We start from the raw sequence: 21,052 nt of genomic DNA on the forward strand, positions 1-21,052 counted from the left end.
ACTTTGCTATATGGATATTTATCAGGTTGAATTAATATGGAGTGTTTTGGTAACTTGATGTTTTGTTCTTGATGTTTTCGTACATATACGTCATATTGATTTAGGAAGGCACTTTGAGGAATGTAGACATTTTTTGGAAATTGGAATAGCATGCATGAAGAGAGAGATTTTTGTGAGGTTTTTGTTTGTTTCCTTCCCTGTTGTTCTGACTTCATTCCTTCCAATGATTCTAACATGGTTCTCCACAAATCTCTTAGAGCTTTAATTTTTTTCTCTTCTTCCCCTCTGATAGTCTTATCCCACATACTATCCCCCAATAATCTCCATTTCATTGGGGAAAACAAAAGTGGAATTTCTCCAAAGTGTCCCCGTTTCTGGGCTAATGTAATCAATGTGGTTAACTTTTCCTGTGACGATTCGATACCTCTCTTAGAGAGAATAGTCGTCAACAGTGCTGCAGCTGTCTCAAGTTCCATTATCTAATCAGTGCGGTCTTAAGTAGGAGGCAAGTGGCCAGCTCGTCTGGTGCTTGTCTTTTGCTACCGGACAAAACACACTCTCCTACAACCCGGTTTGACTCCGTCTTTTAATGAATGCTGCTTGCCGCAGTAAGTGGCACTCCGGAGATCCTACTTTTGCGAACCATCCTCCTACTACCAGTTGTTGGAGAATGAAAAACTTGACATGGTAGAACTCTTTGAGTGCAACGTGCGGACCGGTCGAGGACAAAGAATCGGGCTCAATATGAGTTGAACATCAATGCCCTTTAATGAACATTTAACAACACTGAATATCAATGTCTGCCAGAGCACATTTTTACAACCCTTATATACTCTTTACCCAATGGCCACACGGCAAGCGCAGGCTACAATTGATTACTCTCTGCAGTCACTCTTCCCCCTCGCCATGGTGATTAGCTGCAGGGCACTGTCCACGAACTGTTCATGTGCAGTGATGACAGCACCCCTCCTGCAGCCTGGGTCGAGGGCAGACCAGCTTCTGTTTACTTCCGTTCTGTCTTTGGTGTCTCCAGAAAAACCTTCCATGTAGGTCCTAGGCTGCACCACAGCCGCATCAAGCTCTGGCTTGTTCACAGCACACAGCCCATGTCCTCTTTCTTCCAAAAACTCTCCACACTTCGCCCTCAAAGAATTTAAAATACACAATCAAAACTCAGATCCCTGAAATTTGGGTGATGCTAAATGTGATTTTACGGCAGTCTTGGTTTTGCATGTTTTCTGGCGTGAGTAAGAGTAGACAACGAAGCACTTCTTTTGATGATTGCAATTGTCTCTTGCCTCTACAACACAGCCGTGTAGCATGTAGAAACTTTTATGGTTTTGCTCGTGTTTATGTTGGCGATTAGTAGAGCTTTTTGAGTTCAGTAATCTCAGCTGGTTCTGTCCATGGCATGGTGAGTTTCCTTTACCTGCTATGTTGAACATTTAAAAATGTATAAATGCCTGTCTAGTATCACCATCACAACTGAAAATTGTTTTTAGCATCTCCTTACAGGTAGCACTGTTAAATAAATTGAGAGTGATCTGTGCTAGAAGCACCTAAGCTGTACCTGAAAGACATAAGCATACATGTTATTTGTTCCACCTGCGCGCATCAGAAATAAAGCGTGTATGTAACTTGGACATTAAAGAACTGCCATTGCTGTAATAATAGTCTGCTAAGTGTTCTTTTGTCAAGCCAAAAGGTGACGAGCTGTCCTGCTGTGTAAACGGAGCCAGCTATGGTAGCTGTGCAGTGGGGGGAAAGCAGGACCTACCACTGGGAACACTTACCAGCCAACTAATCGCTTGAAATCCAGGCTGCAAAAACCAGCCCTGGAGGCAGTGTATGTGAGTTGGCTCAACCAAAGCAATGGCGATTCTCAGGTATGTTCCAGACAATGAGCAGAAACCAGGACTGAACGAATGCCATAGGACTTTCAGCATGAATGTGCTTATATCTGGAATAATTCCAGGAAGGAGATTGCCTACATGGACAGAAGGTAAATTGCCTCCTTGGCATAAACCAGTGCTCGCTTCCCTGAATGTCCTCCGCTCTTTTTCTCTGAGAAGACACAATACAGGAATAAAAACCTTTGTCTTTCAGATCTCTGTATAGCTGATTGTGTGAATATCATTCACTTAGATCCATGGATAATGAGCAAAGAAGAATTTGTTATACTGTGCTGAGTTCTTTAAACATGGAGAAAACAAGAAAGGGGGTAAAATTCAAGTATTTGTGCTTTACTTGCCATTTCAAATTTAGAAAGTTAATGAAATACAAGGTGTCTGTCCTAAAGAATGAAAAGCAGTTTAGTGCCTTCTGTGCTTCTTTCTAGGCTGTTACTTGGAGCTGTCTGAGAAGAGTTGAGATTTTTTCCAGGCTCCGTATTTTAAAGTTCTACCCCGAATCTGTTAGCACTGTGGCACCTCTGTTAGAGCAGGAAGTAAAACAGTTGAACTCTCAGGAATGTTCTTTGATGGAAAAGTCAGTATTCTTTGAAAGAACGAGCTGAATCAGTATATATCCTCAATGCTAATTATCATTCATAGCAGGCTCAATGATAGCAATTGAGCTGTTTTTTGGAAATGAGCCTCTTGCACAAGCAATGCAGGTGAGCAGGAATTGCCTGAGCAGCCTCTCCAGAGTTCTCTGCCACTCAAGAAAATTAATGAGGTTCATTTGTCTTCACACAGCTGCTGTTCGTGAAAGGTTCCTTCCTACATTTGGTAAAAAGGAGCTGATGGGGAATTGTTTGCATTTTTGGACCAGTCACTCTTATGGCCTGATTTCAGAAGTTGGCCTGTGTTTATTGTTTGCAAGGTTTCTTTTGGTAATATTCTCTGATTGACATCCTCTATCAGTACAAAAGCAGAACAAAAAAACCTCTCTCCAGCTAGAAATTTCTTTACATTTTCTGTCTCTTATATAATTCATCACAAACTCAAATAAGTGATAATTAAGCTTTTGTAATTTTTAATAGTGTTCAGAGTCAGAAGAGTTCTTACTCCAAGGAGTCCTAACTTGATGAAAGATAAAACATCAAGGTATCAAATAAACCAGGAAATTAGTGTCTTGCATCATTTGTTTTCTTGGTCTTGCTTGTTTTCTTGAATGTTGGCCTTTAGAAGGATTTCTAAGATGAGTTTTTGAGGAGTGGAACCATAATATTTTTAGAAATCGGTACTTCTAGGTGTCTTCTGACCTACCCAAACCTTAAGGCAATACACCCTATGGATCGCTTGGAAACAAGCTTCTTGCAGGATATTTGATCCCTGTTGCTACAACAGTTAATAAAAAGCATGAGGAAATCATTAATTAAACTGTTAGGTATTGTTGGATTGGCAACTCTTGCCGGATTGCTGTGTACAGTCCCTGGTAACGCATAGGAGCATAAACAAGTTCAATATTGCATTTCAATATAGCAAACTGTCTCTCTGTCATGTGAAGACGGGGACACATTCCCTGAGAAGAACCCACAAAGTTGATGTTGTCACAGCCCCCTATTTCCCTTTCTGCAAAGTACTGGTTTTGCAAGATGATGCTGCTTTATCTACAGCACCTCGGTGCTGCTCTGCTGGAGCAGGAAGCCTGAACTATTTTGTTTTCATTTAAAAAGGTGTTTGTCAAGTGTTTTTTCTTGAGTCTATAGACTTCGAGGGCTGAGTATGAAGCCAGGACAGGGGTATAAGAAGGAAGGAACCTGTTTCCTTCTGTGAGTCTTTCTCCTGCAGGGATCTCGCTGTCAAGGCCAGGTGTGTGCTATGTGTGATGTTCGACCCTTTCTTTGTGGCCTCTTGTTCACAGCTGGTGAATAATTATCATATGCTAGATTTTTCCTGATAGAATCTGCATATGGTCAGTGAATGCCAAGCTACAAGGAAGCTCAGGGAGGTTATGAAAAACAACTTTGAGAATCCTCTGAGTGTAGTGCTTATCTGTGTGTCTTTTGAGAAGTAGTTTTTTTGGCTACAGAGAGTAAGTTGTCTTTCACAGCACACTTTCTTAGTGTTGGAGTGGATGCTGCATTGTATTATTTGTCACAATATATGAATATATCACAGCAGAGCAACTGGTTCTGTCAGTGGTAGCAAAGAGCGCTGTTGGCATTGGTGGAGTTGCAGCTTGTGTGTACTCCCTGGCTGAACAAGAAGAAGATCCGAATAATACTCCCCTTTTACCCTCTAGAAGTTAAATTTGTGCTTGGAAGCTTCGTGGAGAGTCTCCCAAAAATAACCCCACGAACTGTGCATCTTGTACCTGAGTGAGTGCATAAGCAGTTACAGGAACAGATGCTTCCGTGGTGCGCTGTGCAGCGATCTCTATTGAACATTTTGATCTCTATGCTGTAACAAATCTGTTCTCAGCTTGCTGTTCAAACAGGAGCCTGTGTCAGTTTTTCTGTTTATTTTCAATTTTTCTTCCACACCTCTTTCATTTGCCATGTGAACAAAAGTATAGAATTGAATATTGATTTCAATGCAAGTTGCTAAAACATGATTTAAAAATAATAGAAACCAGATGAACAGGGAGGATTCCCTTTGTGAATGTAGTAACAGGTTATGTGTATTTGTGTTATTATTTCATAACAGGGGATATAATTCTATATAAAGTGAAATCTGTGCCTGAACTGACATCAAAGTGGAAATCTACGCTCTGGGAGGAATTCTTTGGTATCCACATAACCCCAGTCTTCTGTCTCACTCACTGACATATGTTAATGGTTATCACAATAGTAAAGCTGGATGTTTCCACCCCACCCATGTTCAAATCTTCTCCCTGTGCAACAAAGAACAAAGAAGAAGAAATCAAATTGAGGTGTCGTACAAGAGAGCCTATCCTGCCTGCCTTGGGGCAACAAAACAAGGTGGCGAATCAGTGGCAAATGTGGCCTCACTCATTCTAGCTGATAGCTAGAATCATATTGCTTATATGTTAAATACAAATATTTTTTCTGCCTTCTTCTACTTGCCTGATACTATCATTGTGTGAAAATAACCGCATGGGCGACGGTGTATTGCCAAAGCACGATGTGTAATTATCATCTGAGACAAACAATTTCCTAATATCAACATGGGACTAGACCTTCCCCAAGACCAGAGTGTGCAGAATATCTCCCACTGTCTCTTGGCAGGATTTAAACTGAAATAAAAATAGCTGAGAAAGCTGTGCACATCATGAATCACTCGAGGACAGTTCTGTAACTCGCACCCATTTGTCGCTTCTCCCTGTACCCTCTGCTGTGGATTGAATCCTCGTACTTGTGGAACTATGGCTCTGCCTTCCTCTGGTGCCATCCCACTGGGAGCTCAGGGATTTTGGAACTCTTATGAAACACAGGAAGGACTTCTTGCACCCTGAAGCTCTTTATTAAATCTACTGAACTTGGGAAAGTCTAATGGCCATAAATTTAAGAAATAAGGCACCATATGCATCTGTGTTTACAATTTTGCAACTGTGTGCAAATCAGTTGCCGTTTATTATTTAATTTATTCCTTGTCTTTGGCAGTGTAGCTGTGTGGTTTTGCATATACTTACATCCTTTACAAGCTCACACATCTAGTTAGTGCCTGAAAACAGAGTCATGGAGTCTTGGCAATAATAATTCTGCTCCCCGGAGCACCAGGTGCCACGTTGCATCAAAAAGCCTTCCTCAAAACAACAATTATGTTGCTCTTTGAAAAAGTGCTTTTATGTGCTCACTAAGGATGTGCGGATAAGTTTGCATGAAACACGCACAGATGTGAAGTATTCACGGAACTTAAACACAAAACACACTGCAAATATTTTAAATAAAAGCATAGTAAAAAGGTTAAACCAAAGTTACTTGTGTGCTGAGGTTACTACTAATTATATTTGAAAACTACTTATGCTTTCCTCAAGAACCTTGCTCTCTGAGTCAGTGAGACCTACTACAGGACGCCTCGTTCTGTAGTAACTGTGATTGTGGCAGACGATACCCATGGCATTGTTGTGTACTCCCCTGCCTTGTAGTTGTAATTTATTGTAATTAATCCATGTTATCAAGTGAAGTTGGACCTGCAGAGACACAGCCACCTTGTTAAAGCTAGCAGAGTGCGACTTGATTGATAATATCGCTAGACCTACCAGCCTGGATTTCCCAAACCTTCACTGTTCTGGCTAAACCCTTCCATGTAAAAGGTGAAGAGATCTCCTGCTGTTCCTATCCTCATTCTTAGTTTGGTGTTTGAGCATTTGAAAACCATTTAATTTGTCATTATCTCATTTTCTATCAGTCACAGATCCCCTCGGGTGAGATCACAGGGAGGAAGATTCTTTTTGAAGTTCTGTGTTGTAATACAATTTGCTTAAAAACCTGCTGAGTCAAGAGCATTTCTGCCATGCGAGGAGGCAGAATCTGCCTTGCTTCTGCCCTAGAAACACCACAATCTTCTACAGGCACATTCTTCTGGGCCAGAAACACTGTGGTTTTCAGTGAGCAGCTTTTTAAGCAAATGGTATTACAAGATAGAAACAATCTTTCTCCCTGCAATTGTGGTGAAAATGCCCTGGTATTAACCCTCCAGTTTGCAATAGCACTTGGAATTGGACTGAACTAGAAAGATAGATGCTATTCACCTGGAAGTTGCATAGCATCACATCTTGTTCTGCATGGATTATGGCACATGGAAATAGATTGTGTTTTCTGGCTCTTAAACACTTTTTTCCTTAGAAGCCATGTGTCAAATGTCACCTGCATCTGTAGGATGGTGTAATTTCCACTGAAGCTCATGAAAATGAGCAATGCAGAGCAGCCCTGGATTCACTCTTTGCATTACACATATTTAGCCCCTTTTATTCTCCCAAAAGGGAGAGTGAGGCTTAGGCTTTTCATTCTATGATTGCTAGTAAAAAGATCAGCTGCAGAGGAATACATATTAAACCCCAGGCAGTGTGTGATTAGCAAAAGCCAAAGCTCCCAAGATAAAGCTTGATGCCTTAATTGAGATGAAGTAGTAGCGGTCAGTCCTATGAGTTGCTATGCTTTCATCTCTTAAGTGATGTGCATCTTTTTCTTGCTGCTATGAGTTAGCCAAAACCATAGGTACCACAGAAGAAAGCATCAGTTGCCACAGGGAATTGTTCTCAGGGCCTTTTTTACTGAGCAATTCTGTCGAAGATGAGTTTCACAGAATACATTCACTTCTAGCCTATCTCCCTTCTTGAAAAGTACAGCTGATATAAATCCATAGCATCCATTGGCATTTAATGCTGCAGATTCAGTTGGCTGCAGTGTGACTTTGCTGTTAATTTTTTTCCGTGTGAGTGCACGTACATCGTGACTTTTATTTGCACCGCTCAGGTTATATTCTTACTGTTGGCCTACCAGAAAGCTCATGCTCGTTGGCTTTCTCTTTTAGGAGTCCGCACAAATTTAACTCGAACTTGTCGAAATTCTTTCTGTTGCTGCCCCGCTGAGTTTTAAGCATGCATTAAAAAGTCTAAGTTAATTATCATGTAATTACTATGTCTAAGTTGAATCCACGTGAAACCACTTATGCTCTCGTAGTTTCTACTACAAATGATGACCTGGCGCTACTTATTTTAGCCCGGTTTTGTCACCTTGGTGGATCATTTTGGTGCTCTTTGCTTAGTTCTGGCAGCTTTGTGGCAAAATTGGTGCCCACATTTGGGAGCTTCAAATTCTACATCTCAGACCAAAGCAAGCTCTGTAGGCATGTGAATTAATTTGGCCTCTGTACCCTGAACCCCCTTTTATTAACTTTTAGAAAGGTTTTATAAAGCGTGTTCTATGCCGAGGAATCGGTAGACTGTGCTGGAGGAAGTGAGGAACTGAGTGGGCTCTGAGTAAAGACAGTTAACTAGAGAAATAGAAACTCTTTGAATAATGTTATAAGTAAAAAAGACTTAAAAGAATGTGTTTTCACCAGCCTGATTATATTTTAGTGCAGTTACTGACCTTTGAAGCAATTTACCTGTGTCTAGTGATCGTTAGCTGGGTTAAATGAAGGTAAGTGTAGGGAAGCATTCATGTGATCTTTATTAAGACTGTTTTCTCACTATTCATCTGTTTGAAAATGGGGAATAAAGTGATTCTTATAATCCATGTTTTCTAAATAAATCTTTTCAATTGCTGTTTTTAATGTTTTTTACTAGAACCACCTAGAGTTGTCATTTCACCTAAGGACCAGACTTTTACAGAAGGCTCCGAAGTGTCTATCAAGTGTTCTGCAACGGGTTATCCAAAGCCAACAGTAGTATGGACACACAATGATATGTTTATCGTTGGTTCGAGCAGGTATGGGTTAGAGCTTTCTCGGTTTCTTTATATTTTTTCCCTATGCGAGAAAGAGGTTTTGAAGGACGCCAAAATATTCTGACTATTTCTTTCACAGGAACCTGTGAGTTTGCAAACAGTACCTTAACCTTGGCCTTTATAACTCTTGAATTTCAATTTTCTTATCTCTAAAATAGAAATACTGTCTTGTTCGGAAGTTTTTTTTTACAAGATTAATTTAAATGCTCTTCACAAAACATACTGATATTCTCTAGTAGATAGAGTAATACTAATATCGTTGTGTATCATGAGAAATAAACCAGTCTGGTCGTGCTGCTGCTGTTGCTGCTTGGAGTGTGGATGTAACAGTTTTTCTCTTTTCCTTAATGAATCATTTTAGTTGGTCTCCTGTGTGTTCCTAGGTATAGACTGACCCCAGAAGGCACCTTAATCATCAGAAAGGCAGTTCCAAAAGATGCAGGAATTTACGGTTGCTTGGCAAGTAACTCAGCTGGCACAGACAAACAGACATCCACCCTTACATACATCGGTGAGTAAAAGAAGCAAGGCAGTGGAAGTAAATTTTGAAAAACTCAGAAAATATGTTGACCAGCTCACAAACATCCCTTTTGTTTTCCGTTCATATCCGAGTAGTATCATTACATGATAGCTGGGACTTAATCTTCTTCTTCTTGTGCTGTTTCTAAGAAAAACAAACAAACCAAACCAACCAAGCAAAAACCAACTAAAATTAGGGATTAAAGTGGGTCTTTGGAGAAGGAATCATGGTTCTATAAATTCCTGTAGTGCATTTAGCATGCTGGACACAGACTCCAAATTGTGTACTCTAAACACTACATTATTATACTAATAGCAGATGACTGACATTCTTTATGACCTTTTTACTTTCTACTTTCTTCCAATTCTTTTCTTATATTCTCGCATATTCCGTGTATGGTCCAGGTGCTCTGGGCATTCCAGACTCTACTTTTTCTGTTTCCCAGTGTTTGTCTATCACCCTACATGATTTTTAAGTCTCTCTGACTTTTAATGCAAATATTCTTCCACATAACAAGATAAAATTAGAGTATCTAATCGTTTATGTCTTAAAAATGCTTTGAACAAGAAACTAATTTTTTCAATATTGTTTCTTTTTAGAGGCCCCAACATTGACCATAGTTCAAAATGAAATTCTGGTTGCGCTTGGAGACACAACTATTATGGAGTGTAAAACAACCGGAATCCCACATCCTCAAGTGAAATGGTTTAAAGGTGCACTTACTACTTTGTGTTTGATTTATTTACTTGAGGGGCGATATTTAGAATGATGGTCCTGAAATGAATTCATTTTCTCAAAAGCTTTATGTGTAGTATTCAAGCAGTGACTGACCTGTGAAATTCTCTAAATCTAGAAGATAAGGCACTTGACCTCTAGGGCATAAATTCTTGCTCTTGTTTAAATACCATGTATGAACATACTGTAACGTGATTAATAAGAAAAAGCAGAGCCTCTTGCCTACTTAACGTTCTTTTTTTTTTTTTGTCAAAAAACGCTTAGCTATATGCTACAAAAACCACAAAACTTTTGTCCTGTTTTTCCCATTGGATGTTTGCTCGAATTCTTTTGCAATGCCAAAGATTATTTGTTTAAAAACAATTTAAAACAGCTATTTGTTTCTTCTGAATCTCAGAAGTATCTACTACAGTTTCTCAGGTAGTGAGAGAGGACATTGGGTATCACAATTTCACAGACTTAAATGGGAGTGAGAGTCCTGGATCTCGAGACTGAGCATTTATTCTCAGAAAAAGCAGTTGGTGCCTGTGTGTGGTTGTATAAGCCATCTGCCTGCAGATTTTCTGGAAAACCAGTAATCTCATTTGGTAGATATTGCAAACAGATAGCTTATCCAGTCCAACCCTTCACCTCTGAAACACAAACCCTGTTCTTGCCTGTTAGCAAATAACCTTCCCTCAGAGGAAGCTACTTCCGAACTCGCTGCAGTTAAAGAATCACAGAATCACAGAACGTCAGGGGTTGAAGGGACCTGGGAAGCTCATCCAGTGCAATCCCCGCCGGAGCAGGAACACCCAGCTGAGGTTCCACAGGAAGGTGTCCAGGCGGGTTTGAATGTCTGCAGAGAAGGAGACTCCACAACCTCCCTGGGCAGCCTGGGCTAGGCTCTGCCACCCTCACTGAGAAGAAGTTTCTTCTCATATTTAAGGGGAACCTTTTGTGTTCCAGTTTGAACCCATTACCCCTTGTCCTATCATTGGTTGTCAATGAGAAGAGCCTGGCTCCATCCTCCTGACACTCCCCCTTTCCATATTGATCCCCATGAATGAGTCCCCCCTCAGTCTCCTCTTCTCCAGCTCCAGAGCTCCAGCTCCCTCAGCCTTTCCTCACACGGGAGATGCTCCACTCCCTTCAGCATCTTGGTGGCTGCGCTGGACTCTCTCCAGCAGTTCCCTGTCCTTCTGGAACTGAGGGGCCACAACTGGACACAATATTCCAGGTGTGGTCTCCCCAGGGCAGAGTAGAGGGGCAGGAGAACCTCTCTCGACCTAGTTAGTGCTCGGCTTGTATTTTTTAAAGCAGGCTTCGATGCTCCTCCCAAAGAATGCACGTGGGCCAGTTCTCAGTGTTACACACCAGTATTGTGGCTCCTGCTGAGCTCGAGAGGCAGCAGAGCTGTTTTCTGAGTTCTGCGCAGTTCTCAGCTGGGATCAGAGCTGGCAGACAAGCAGCTGCCACACATAGTCTCTAATTTGGGAAGGAGAACTACAGCCTGGCATGCTGTCCTTGTGCTGGTCTCTGTCCAAGGCTACTTGGGTTTGTGTTCCTCTCGTGAAACAAATAAAGAAAAAGGGATTGTATCTAGCGTAGTAATGAATTTTTCCACTCAGTTGAGTGGAAACAGAGTACTCATCTGCTAAATGAATGTAGTCACGTTGCAAACTAATCTCCAACTTGGACGCTCTTTTGTTGAAATAATTTTGGTAAATACCCTCTTATATTTCAACTGCTTTTTTTTTTTTCTGTCTGGACTTAGGCGACTTAGAGTTGAGGGCATCACCATTTCTCATTATTGATACTCATCGGGGTCTTTTGAAGATCCAGGAAACACAAGATCTGGATGCTGGTGACTATACGTGTGTGGCTACCAATGATGCAGGCACAGCTTCTGGGAAGATAACTCTAGATGTTGGCTGTAAGTAGCTTGCAATGTAGAGGGTGAATACTCTGATTTTAGTGTTTATGTGGTTAATGGTGCCGTGGTTATCAGAACGTTGCTCACAAATAGATGTAGAGTCTGTGTGCATGCTGGAAATGCCTTTTTGGTGGTGTGCACTGAGCTGTATCCTTGTCCTGTTCGGACTCCAACTCTTATTTTTGCAATGCATGAAAGTTATGAAGAGGAAGAGAGAGGAAGAGGAGGAGGAAACTGTTGAAACCTGAACCTAGCATAGTTTTCTAGTAGAGAATATACTAAACTAACTTAAGTTACTGTTTAAGGTTATCAAAACTTAGCCCTTCCTCTCCTCTTTTCCTTATTCTTTCAAACTGCTTGTGGCCTGACACATCATGTCTTGTTAAACACGTGTTCCTGTCAGGCACATACGCTTGCCAAATCAGTGAGCAACGCTGTTTGAAGGAGATGAGGAACTTAACAGTGCTAACACTTGAGTATGCACGTTGGTCTGGTGGGGGTGGCTGTATTTTCATTTTCTGAGATGTTCAGCCCATTTCTGAGCTCCCTGTTCGAAGTACAGAGCATGCGAGGTTGTTTTTGTGAGGTGTTGCTGGAGTTGGGAATCTGTCGTTAGAAGAATAATTGTGCATAATGGGACATCGCGTTGCAACCACAATTCACTTTCTGTTTACTGGTTTTTTTTTTCCAGCTCCTCCGGTTTTCACACAGGAGCCTGGTGATGAATCTGCAGATATCGGCTCAAACATCACGCTGCCGTGCTACGTTCAGGGTTACCCAGAACCGAAGGTTAAATGGAGGCGGCTGAACGGTGCTTCTCTTTTCTCAAGACCATTTGCAGTCAGTTCCGTCAGTCAACTCCGAACAGGGGCTCTGTCTATTAATAGTAGGTAGACTAAACTTTTTCAAGAAAAGATGCCAGAAGGGAGTATGACATGCAATGCATTTAAGTTACTATGCCGCTTTATCAAATTGTTAGCTTTGTAAAATGACTGTATTTTTATCAGAGATTGTGTTTCCGATACTGACTTTATTGCTGTTGTTAAGCAGTTCATTTTCCCGTGAGTCTGTGAATTCAGATGTGTTTTGTCATTGGCTTTACTCTTCTTCATAGAAATTATTATCCCTTTGTTTGAGTAAACGTGGGTTATTGTCTCTGTTGATACTGCGGAGCCATGGTACTGAGGAGCCATGGATTTTCATTTTTTGGGCTTTTTTTGAGAGAAGTCTTTCTAAACTCATTGTTTTAGGCAAATCCTAACTTGAGTAATAACCAGAAATTCTGTGAGTGGCTTTGCAATTTCAGTTACTTGAAGCATTTCAGTCACCCTTACACTAAGTGATGTTATTCTGTTTTCTTAATTAGCTCTTTAATTCCTTTCTAGACATAATGAGCTTGGGTGAAGTAATTCCTCTCTAGTGTAAATAGCTTGTTTGCTACGTCCTACTATGTGGACATCTGTTCACATACTGACACACATTGCTGTATGTAATAAGCAACATTCCACAGTAAATGTGCTATATGATAGCATATGTATGTGTGCATATGTAGGATACTGCCATATATTATTTGTGCACCTTAGTATATAGTGTATTAAGTATATGCAATGTATAAAGTGATGAAAAATATCATATATATGTATATAATGCTTTTTTTAGTTCAAGTGCTCATATAGACATTGCCACTGTACTTGGGGACAGACGGAAAGGAATGCCCTGGCCAAAACTGAATGTTTGAAATTGAAAGATAAAATGATAGGTTATCCATGTATTGCAAACTTTCAGTATCACTTGGGATGCTGCAATCTGGTCTCTTTTTTTCCCCCCCACCTGTAGGTTTGTGGGTCAGCGATGAAGGAACTTACATCTGTGAGGCTGAGAACCAGTTTGGCAGGATTCAGTCCCGGCCAGCCACGATCACAGTGACCGGACTGGGTAAGGCTGGCTAATATCGGTGACGACTCTCAAAGGCAAGATGAGCAGCAGTTCTGTCACTGTTAGTTGTCTTTTCACTGGCTACATTAGTTTGAATTAGTTTCATCTACACTTTATAATGTGGACCTTAAAAAAGTGATTTATCCTGTTTTCTGTTACTTATTCCTAAGTAAATTTATTAAGGAATGGCAAATCACCATAATGATGAATGCTAATGATAGGGTTTCTGCCAATTAATGCAACTTAAAAGGGAACTCGCTTAGGTCACTGTGTGGATATAACTGGGAAGGAATCTTAGTGATCCAAGAAGACATAAATATCTAGCTCTGACAATAGCTGTTCTATTAAGCAATTATTTAGTATCTCAGTTGGTCAATTGGCAATAAAAGAAAAAATAATGTTATGGAATGTATGCATTTGCAGGAGGATAAGAATGGAGTCTATCTGCCATCAAAGAAACCATTTGTTAACTTAAAACATGTGGTGGGAATCTGTAATGCTAGTGCTGTTTGACAGACAACATGTTTTCACCTACTTAAAAGTGTTGTTTAATCCTCATTACTTAAAATGAATTTACAGAGCATGTGCTTCCTGTTGACTCTTTACAGCACACAAAGAATCCCTTAAAATTAATCCCTTAACATTTTATGCCCGAAGAAAACTACCACTTATTTTTTGTCCTCACCAAACCTGCTACATTTGTTCTTTGGTATGTTGCCTAAGTAAGGAAAAATGATATATTAAATTGGCATTAAGGGGAGCATGAGTTCTCAAGGAAATGCTGGATCAGATCCAGGTTCAGCTGGACAACAGCTTCCATTTGCTGCCGCTCCTTAGGCTTAGGATCATTTTATGTGTATTCCCGCAGCTTCCTTTTCTGTGCTACCCCACACCTTCATTTGTTTAGTTTTTTTTATTTTTCAGATACATTTCAGATACCAGAAGTCTCTCTGGTATTTTTTGTTGTAAAATTAAGTACGTTGGAACTTTCATGCTTTTTTTTAACTGTTTTTTTTTCCTTTCTATTTAAATGATACAGTTTTCATTTTAGGAAATGTTTCTTACTCTGTATTTGTATAGTACCTTGCACAAGGAGACCTTTGTCTGATGCTGCTGCGAGTAGCATTCGTAACAGGACTAATAATAAAAATTCAGATGTTATACCTTCCATGAACATATAAAAATTGCCAATAATTGATTCTAATTCTTTTATTTAAGTTACGCCTCTGATTGGAGTAAGTCCAGCCACAGCCAATGTGATTGAGGGGCAGCAGCTCACTTTGCCCTGTGTGCTGCTTGCTGGAAACCCCATTCCAGAGCGGAGGTGGATTAAAAACAGTATGGTGGTAAGAACTGGTTTCTTTCCTGTAAGATTTATTGCCAGAAAAAAAATCTACAACTGACATTCCAAGCCAGGATAACAACTTGGTTTAATTTGGGAGTACGACCATTCCCTGGTGAAATTATAGCTTATTATAGCTTATTCCTGATGGTTGTACCTCTCTCTGATCGCTGCCCATGCTAGGAAGTTTCTGCCCGTGAAGGGAGGTCAGGGAACAGCAGATGGTAGTGGGGGATGAGCAGGTCTAGCAAAGAAGTTGGAACCAAAGTGTTTGTGAATTGTGCTTTTATTATCTACTTTGCTTACTTTCAAAGCAGTTTTATGTATTCTCTTTAGCTTTTGAATTTCAGCCTGAATATAGGCATGCTAGTGGAATATCCCACCAGAATGACAAAAGTGGTGGAATTTAAACCCTGGTAACTGAAAAACATTTCTTTTCCCCTGTTTTTTAACAATAAAGATACCAGACGATTTCTGTAGATATAGGGTTTTTTAACATCACAACTTTCAATGTTACTGATGGGATGAGATAAATGTCAGCATCCCTGGCTGGGGCACTGCTCAGGGCATGAAAATCTGTGTTTTCTTTCCCACTGGAGAGCACGTTAACATCGCCAATTTGTATTATTTACAACTTCTGTGACAGAAAGATGATGTAGACACTGTGCCTAGGTTATCTCTCCAAGTGAAGTTTGATTTCTTTAGTAGTAGCCAAATTACTAACTTCAACATCCCTACAAAGCCCTTGTTTTTATCTTGCTTACTAATTTCCCACTACATCCTTTTCTCCACAGCTGCAATTAAAAAATGGTAACAAGATTTTTATTTGTTGTTGCCAAGCAGAACGCTTGACTTTTCGCTTGCAAGAGTTTTCTGCTCCATTTCTGTATCACTGGGAAACGTTGAACTTTTCTTTAGACTGTATAAGTGCAAGCAGCACAGGCTGTAACTTCCGTGAGAAATACTGGCAGGATCCTCCTTGTTGAGTTGCTAATTCCTCTGTAGAGTAGCGCTAGTTCCCTGTAATTGTAAGCACGCGGCAAAAGCTGCGCTCCAAGGAAAGTGTTGGAGAAGAATCCAGCTTTTTCTGAGCACGACACAACTGGAATAATTTTGCATTCTAACAGCCTTTCTGTAAGGCAAGCCCGTGGTGCTGAGCTCATGGATTTTTTGGATGTTGCTGTAGGGTATATAACTTTAAAAATTACTCTTTGGTAGAAGTTCTAAGTTTTCTTCTCTTTCACAATGGTATGCTTCGGAGCTGATCTCTTCCACTTGATGGATATGGCATGTTAGAAGATTGTGACAACCGTAAAAGATCTGTTTGTGGAAGAAGAACAAGTCATCAGCAGTGGATCTATAATGAAACTGGGTTACTGGAATAGCCAATAAATACGCAGTAAAGTAATTCAGCTAAATTTGGTTTTGCTTCAGTGTGCAATTATAAGCCTAAGTGGGAGTTCTGTCTGTGCTATGCTTGACCAGAGTTGCCATTGCAGATATTAATCTCACTCCAGCAGGAAATACAAGGTGCTACCAAAAGTCTTATTTAAAATTAGCTTTTTATGAAAGATGGAAAGTAGGAAAAGCTCTAGTAAAATTCTCCAGAAACATATAATTTTTTAAAATGTGAAACAGCCAAGTAAAACCACCGGCATCCCAAAGTAAATATTATCAACAAGTATTTTCTTCAGTAAAACATTACATCGCTCTTTTGGCAGCTGGTTCCCAATCCCTATATCAACATTCGCAGTGATGGAAGCCTCCACCTTGAAAGAGTTCGGCTGCAGGATGGCGGTGATTATACCTGCATGGCAAGTAATGTGGCTGGGACGAGCAACAAAACGACAACTGTTAATGTGTACGGTAAGGAACACACCGTCTTGTTGCTTTTGTGCTGAACACAAGATGAGGGTGTGTTTTTTACTAACAGGAACTCTCAGTAGAGCTTTTTGGTTACAGTTACATGAATTTCTCAAATTTCCACTTTTGTATCGTGTTACTTTGTAAAGTGACATGGTGGGAATTTGGATCCACTTCACAGGAAAGAACTGAGCGATTGAGACTGTTTTGAAACTGAAACCAAAATAACACCGTTTTGAGATCACAAAAGATCCTCATTTGTAAACATCTAAAGGTTGGCTGTGTGGTCACGATCTCTGGCTTTATTGACAAAATAGATGCAAGTGGGCATTTACTGGAAAATCATGAAAAGTGCGGTCTGAGGGGTTCATAACTGATAGAAGGAAGCACAACTCGTGGGAGAATCAGAATTAAAATGAATTATGAATTTGGCAAAATGTCACCTTTTTTTTTCCCCTCTTTAATTAAAAGGTACCAAAAATTACACTGACAGCAAGACAAAGTGTTAGCATGGTGGTAACCCATCTGTATTTCAGCTGAAGATACTTATATTAATTCTGTGTGGAGGCACAACTTAATTGTTTACAGCCTCATTTTCTCATGTGTTAAATTAATTATGGGAAATTTCTTTTTCTCTGAAGATGCTGTGGCATCTTTTTATGTTAAGAAGAGCTAATATTTTTTAATACAGGGAAGTACTTAATGTCCATAAGGTCTTGCATGTCAACACTAGTTATTGGAGTATTTCAGAATTTAAGAACAGAAAGGAATATATTAGTATGTTTTTAGAAGGATCTAATTTTTCGTGTTGTAGCCTTAAATCTGATCTCCTTTTTTTTTCCCTGTTGTAAATTCTAAACCAGCTCAGTTAAGTAGGGGAACTGGAGTTCTTATTATCTCTTGTTACTGATTTTTGTGAAGTGATTTGGTATTTTTATTCAAGTTCATCCAACAGTCAGACCCTGCAGAAACCATCACTGTAGTCAGCACGACTTTGTAGCATTTATAACAAAGATTAAATGAGCTTGGAGTGTGGTCAGTTCTTCACTCTCATATCTGCTCCATTCAAAATACTGTCCTTCGATGGAAATGGAGTTAGCACCAAAATTGCTGAATCTCCTCTCATGGAAGGTGCTGCATAGGTTGAATCACACCCAGTATTATTTCAGGAAGCCTAAAATGTTGTCAGAGGATACTGTGGTAAAGACTTTCTGAAGTCATTGCAATGAGCTATGTGAAATACCTCCCAAAGCCCCCTGCCTGTAGAAGTAGCAATTGAATATAAGGATTTTATTGTAAAGAGTTGTGGCATGGTTTGAAAACCACCTTCTGCATGTCTTTAATATTTGCATTTCTCTTTAGTTCTGCCTATAATTCAGCATGGCCAGCAGATATTCAGCACCATTGAAGGAATCCCGGTAACATTACCCTGCAAAGCCAGTGGAGTTCCAAAGCCGTCTATTGTCTGGTCCAAGGTAATTTGGTGAAAGATGAATTGACCACATCGTTTAGTTGTCATAAAACCTATATGCAAGAAATGAGACCAAAAGCCTATGTTGTGAGGGATCTGGAAATCCCTATTTATTGGTGTCTGCTTAGGTTTCTTGGAGCAATGCGTTCTGGCTGTGGTCCACCAACGGATCAGTGTTCTGTGCTTTGGAAGGGCTTTGCTTATCACTGTATTGTTCCGTTTTTAACACTTTGGAAATTGTTTGGATTCCTGTTCTGACTTGAGACCTTGAGGTTAGGTAACCTGCCACAGATTGAAAGCTCTTTTTTGTTTTGAAGCTTTACTTCAAGGTGGCTTTTTTTTCCTCCTCTGAAGAAAGTGTGTATAATGATTGTGTTCTGGGATTAACCTTCTGTCACTATTCAGTCACAGACGTTTTAACACAAGAAATCAATGTCAAAATTAACTCAGTTGAAACCTTGATTTTTTAATTTTATTTTTTAAATTGGGATCCATAAAAACAGGTCTTCTGCATAAGAATCCCTGTGCTTCTGCTGCTGTTACTGCTTAGACAGTGACACTCAAGGAGTGGGAAAAGTTAGTTGAAGTTAGTTAATTTGTATGGAAGGAATTCTGGGACCAGACCTCTTGGCTAATTTGAAATATTTTGTCCATCTCAGCCATAAAAAAATAGAAGTAGTACTGTAATGTGAATTAAAATATTGCTCTGTTTAGTTTGCCTGCAAATTGCTTGGTCTACAGAACTGCATGGAGCATATTGCACAGTGAAAAATCTGACCAAGTGTTATAGTAAATAAAGCATTTTTCGTAGGAATGGATCACAGCAATGGGATAAGCTGGGGCGATGCTACAGGCACTGGCAATTTTTGTATTCCTTTTTGCTTTTTAAATTCGATCTCTGTAAGCTTTTGCTTTTCTTAAGTTAAATGATTGTAATTTGGTTTATTTTAGAAGATCCAGACAATTTTTATTTCTTTTTCTTCTTCCCACAGAAAGGAGAAGTAATTCTTTCCAGCGATGTGAAGTTTTCTGCAGGATCCGATGGAAGTCTGTATGTAGTATCACCAGAGGGTGAAGAGACTGGGGAATATGTGTGCACTGCAACAAATGCTGCTGGTTATGCCACACGGAAAGTCCAGCTGACTGTCTATGGTTTGTATGAGCTAAAATCAAATACAGTGTCATTGTCTGTCTTCCCCCGTTGAGATCTGATTTGGACTATAAAACCCACTCAGGTGGATTATGAACTAGGACACTTGCTATGCAAACAAGATTTAAACTAATCTCTAATTAATGCTTTTGACGTTGTCCTGGATCACTGGATCTGCATACGAGGCAATTTTACAAATGCCTAATGCTGAAATGCCTGTCCTTCAGCCACTATTATTTCTTTTAAATCCTCCTGATACCTGTTACCTCGAGCTCTTGGACACGGATTCTTTTGTCTTTGAATGAAGTGGACAGGAAGTGTCTGTATAGGTAGAGAAGTTCCTACTGGTATGAGAATGAAGATCCCTTAATCCTGTCATTCCCATAGCTTCCTACCATCTCCCAATATTGTAAAATAATTTGATTTATGTGTCTGCTTTTTTTGCAAAGCTTTTGTGGCTTATAAGTGTTGGTGCTGTAGTGTAACATGGTTCAAGTATTGGTTGCAAACTACCCATGCAATACAGAGCTCAGCATGTGCGTGAACTGCATACATCTACTTTTATATCCAATGTTTTGGGTAGATAGTGCAGTCTTGCTGGTATCTGTGGTATTGCATGTAGGCATCAGCCAGTATCTGAGCTACAGGCACTGGACATCTGCATTACAGGGACTTCTGTCTGTCACAGACATGTCATTAAAAATAAGGTTGTAATGTTATATACCTGATTAAAAAAAATAGATGTTTAATCTGAAGTACAAGTGCGTGGTGTTACATTTGTACAAATACGTCTATTCATTGCAGCTTCTTAACATGTTCCTTGTCATAGTGAAACCTCGAGTATCCAGGCCTGGAGACAAGGAAGGAAACGCGTATGATAAGCCCCTGGAGATCTCAGTGATTGCAGGGGAAGATGTCACGCTTCCGTGTGAAGTGAAGAGCTTGCCACCCCCCATAATTACCTGGGCCAAAGAAATGCAGCTCATATCTCCATTCTCTCCAAGGTAACAATGTTTGAAAACAAAAGTGATATTGCATCTAAGCTTTCAAGATTTTGGAAGGGTTACAATTTCTAATTGCCTTGGGATCAGGCAGGAGGTATTAGGTTGTCCTGTGTGAGGACTGTTTTACTGGATCTTTAAACTGTCTTTCCAAACCAAGTGCGTGGCTCTTTCCAAAGGACACCAAGACCACGCATCATTGCCCAGCTTCCATTCCAGGTTATACCCAATCTCAGGAGGCCAAGGGGAAAGAGTTCCCGTTATATTCGTACTGTGGTGGTGCCCAGGGACCCACAGAATCTGTGCCTGATTACAAATGTTTAAAAACTGAGTTTCTTTTCTTACGCACTTCATGTTTATGCTCAGGGGAGCATTATTTGTTGTTCATATAAAGTCTGGGCTGCCAGTAGACTACAGATGATTACAAATGTGTGGGAGTGTCTGTCTGTTGAGCATGTTTCATGTGCTAACCAATCTGCATTCTTGGTCCCATACTTGTCCTCATTTTACCTCAGGAGACGTTGATAAATTAGGCTACTTGTTCACGGCTGTTGCGGAGGGATCCAAGTTGCCAGAGTAGCAGAAGTCCAGCTAAGCCCATTCCTTAAAATTGTTTACAGATGTCAGCAAAAATTAAAGAGTTAGTCCAAACAAAATTGCTTGAGACCACCCAAAGATGGTGTGACCTGTAAGTAAAAGGGTCAAATCAGAAATGAAGGAACTTCTGTCAGAAAGCAGATCTACTTACTGGACAAAATAATGGAGACAGGTTGCTCCAGCACCAAAAAAAAGTTTGGAAAGATATGGGTAGCAGAGGAGGA

The 21,052-nt window shown here is 40.1% G+C and overlaps 1 protein-coding gene across 1 annotated transcript in view; it reads left to right on the forward strand.

Moving 5' to 3' along the window:
- Positions 1-21,052, forward strand: part of HMCN1 (hemicentin 1) — a 186,131-nt gene that overhangs the window by 66,646 nt on the left and 98,433 nt on the right. Inside the window, exons 12-22 of the mRNA XM_065841673.2 lie at positions 8,140-8,281; positions 8,683-8,810; positions 9,419-9,532; positions 11,311-11,469; positions 12,161-12,355; positions 13,306-13,404; positions 14,623-14,750; positions 16,468-16,612; positions 17,972-18,084; positions 19,073-19,232; positions 20,060-20,234. Of these exons, the coding sequence (XP_065697745.2) occupies positions 8,140-8,281; positions 8,683-8,810; positions 9,419-9,532; positions 11,311-11,469; positions 12,161-12,355; positions 13,306-13,404; positions 14,623-14,750; positions 16,468-16,612; positions 17,972-18,084; positions 19,073-19,232; positions 20,060-20,234 (1,558 nt within the window). The remainder of the gene's footprint in view (positions 1-8,139; positions 8,282-8,682; positions 8,811-9,418; positions 9,533-11,310; positions 11,470-12,160; positions 12,356-13,305; positions 13,405-14,622; positions 14,751-16,467; positions 16,613-17,971; positions 18,085-19,072; positions 19,233-20,059; positions 20,235-21,052) is intronic.

Source organism: Patagioenas fasciata, chromosome 6, assembly GCF_037038585.1.
Source record: "Patagioenas fasciata isolate bPatFas1 chromosome 6, bPatFas1.hap1, whole genome shotgun sequence".
Taxonomy (NCBI): Eukaryota; Metazoa; Chordata; class Aves; order Columbiformes; family Columbidae; genus Patagioenas; species Patagioenas fasciata.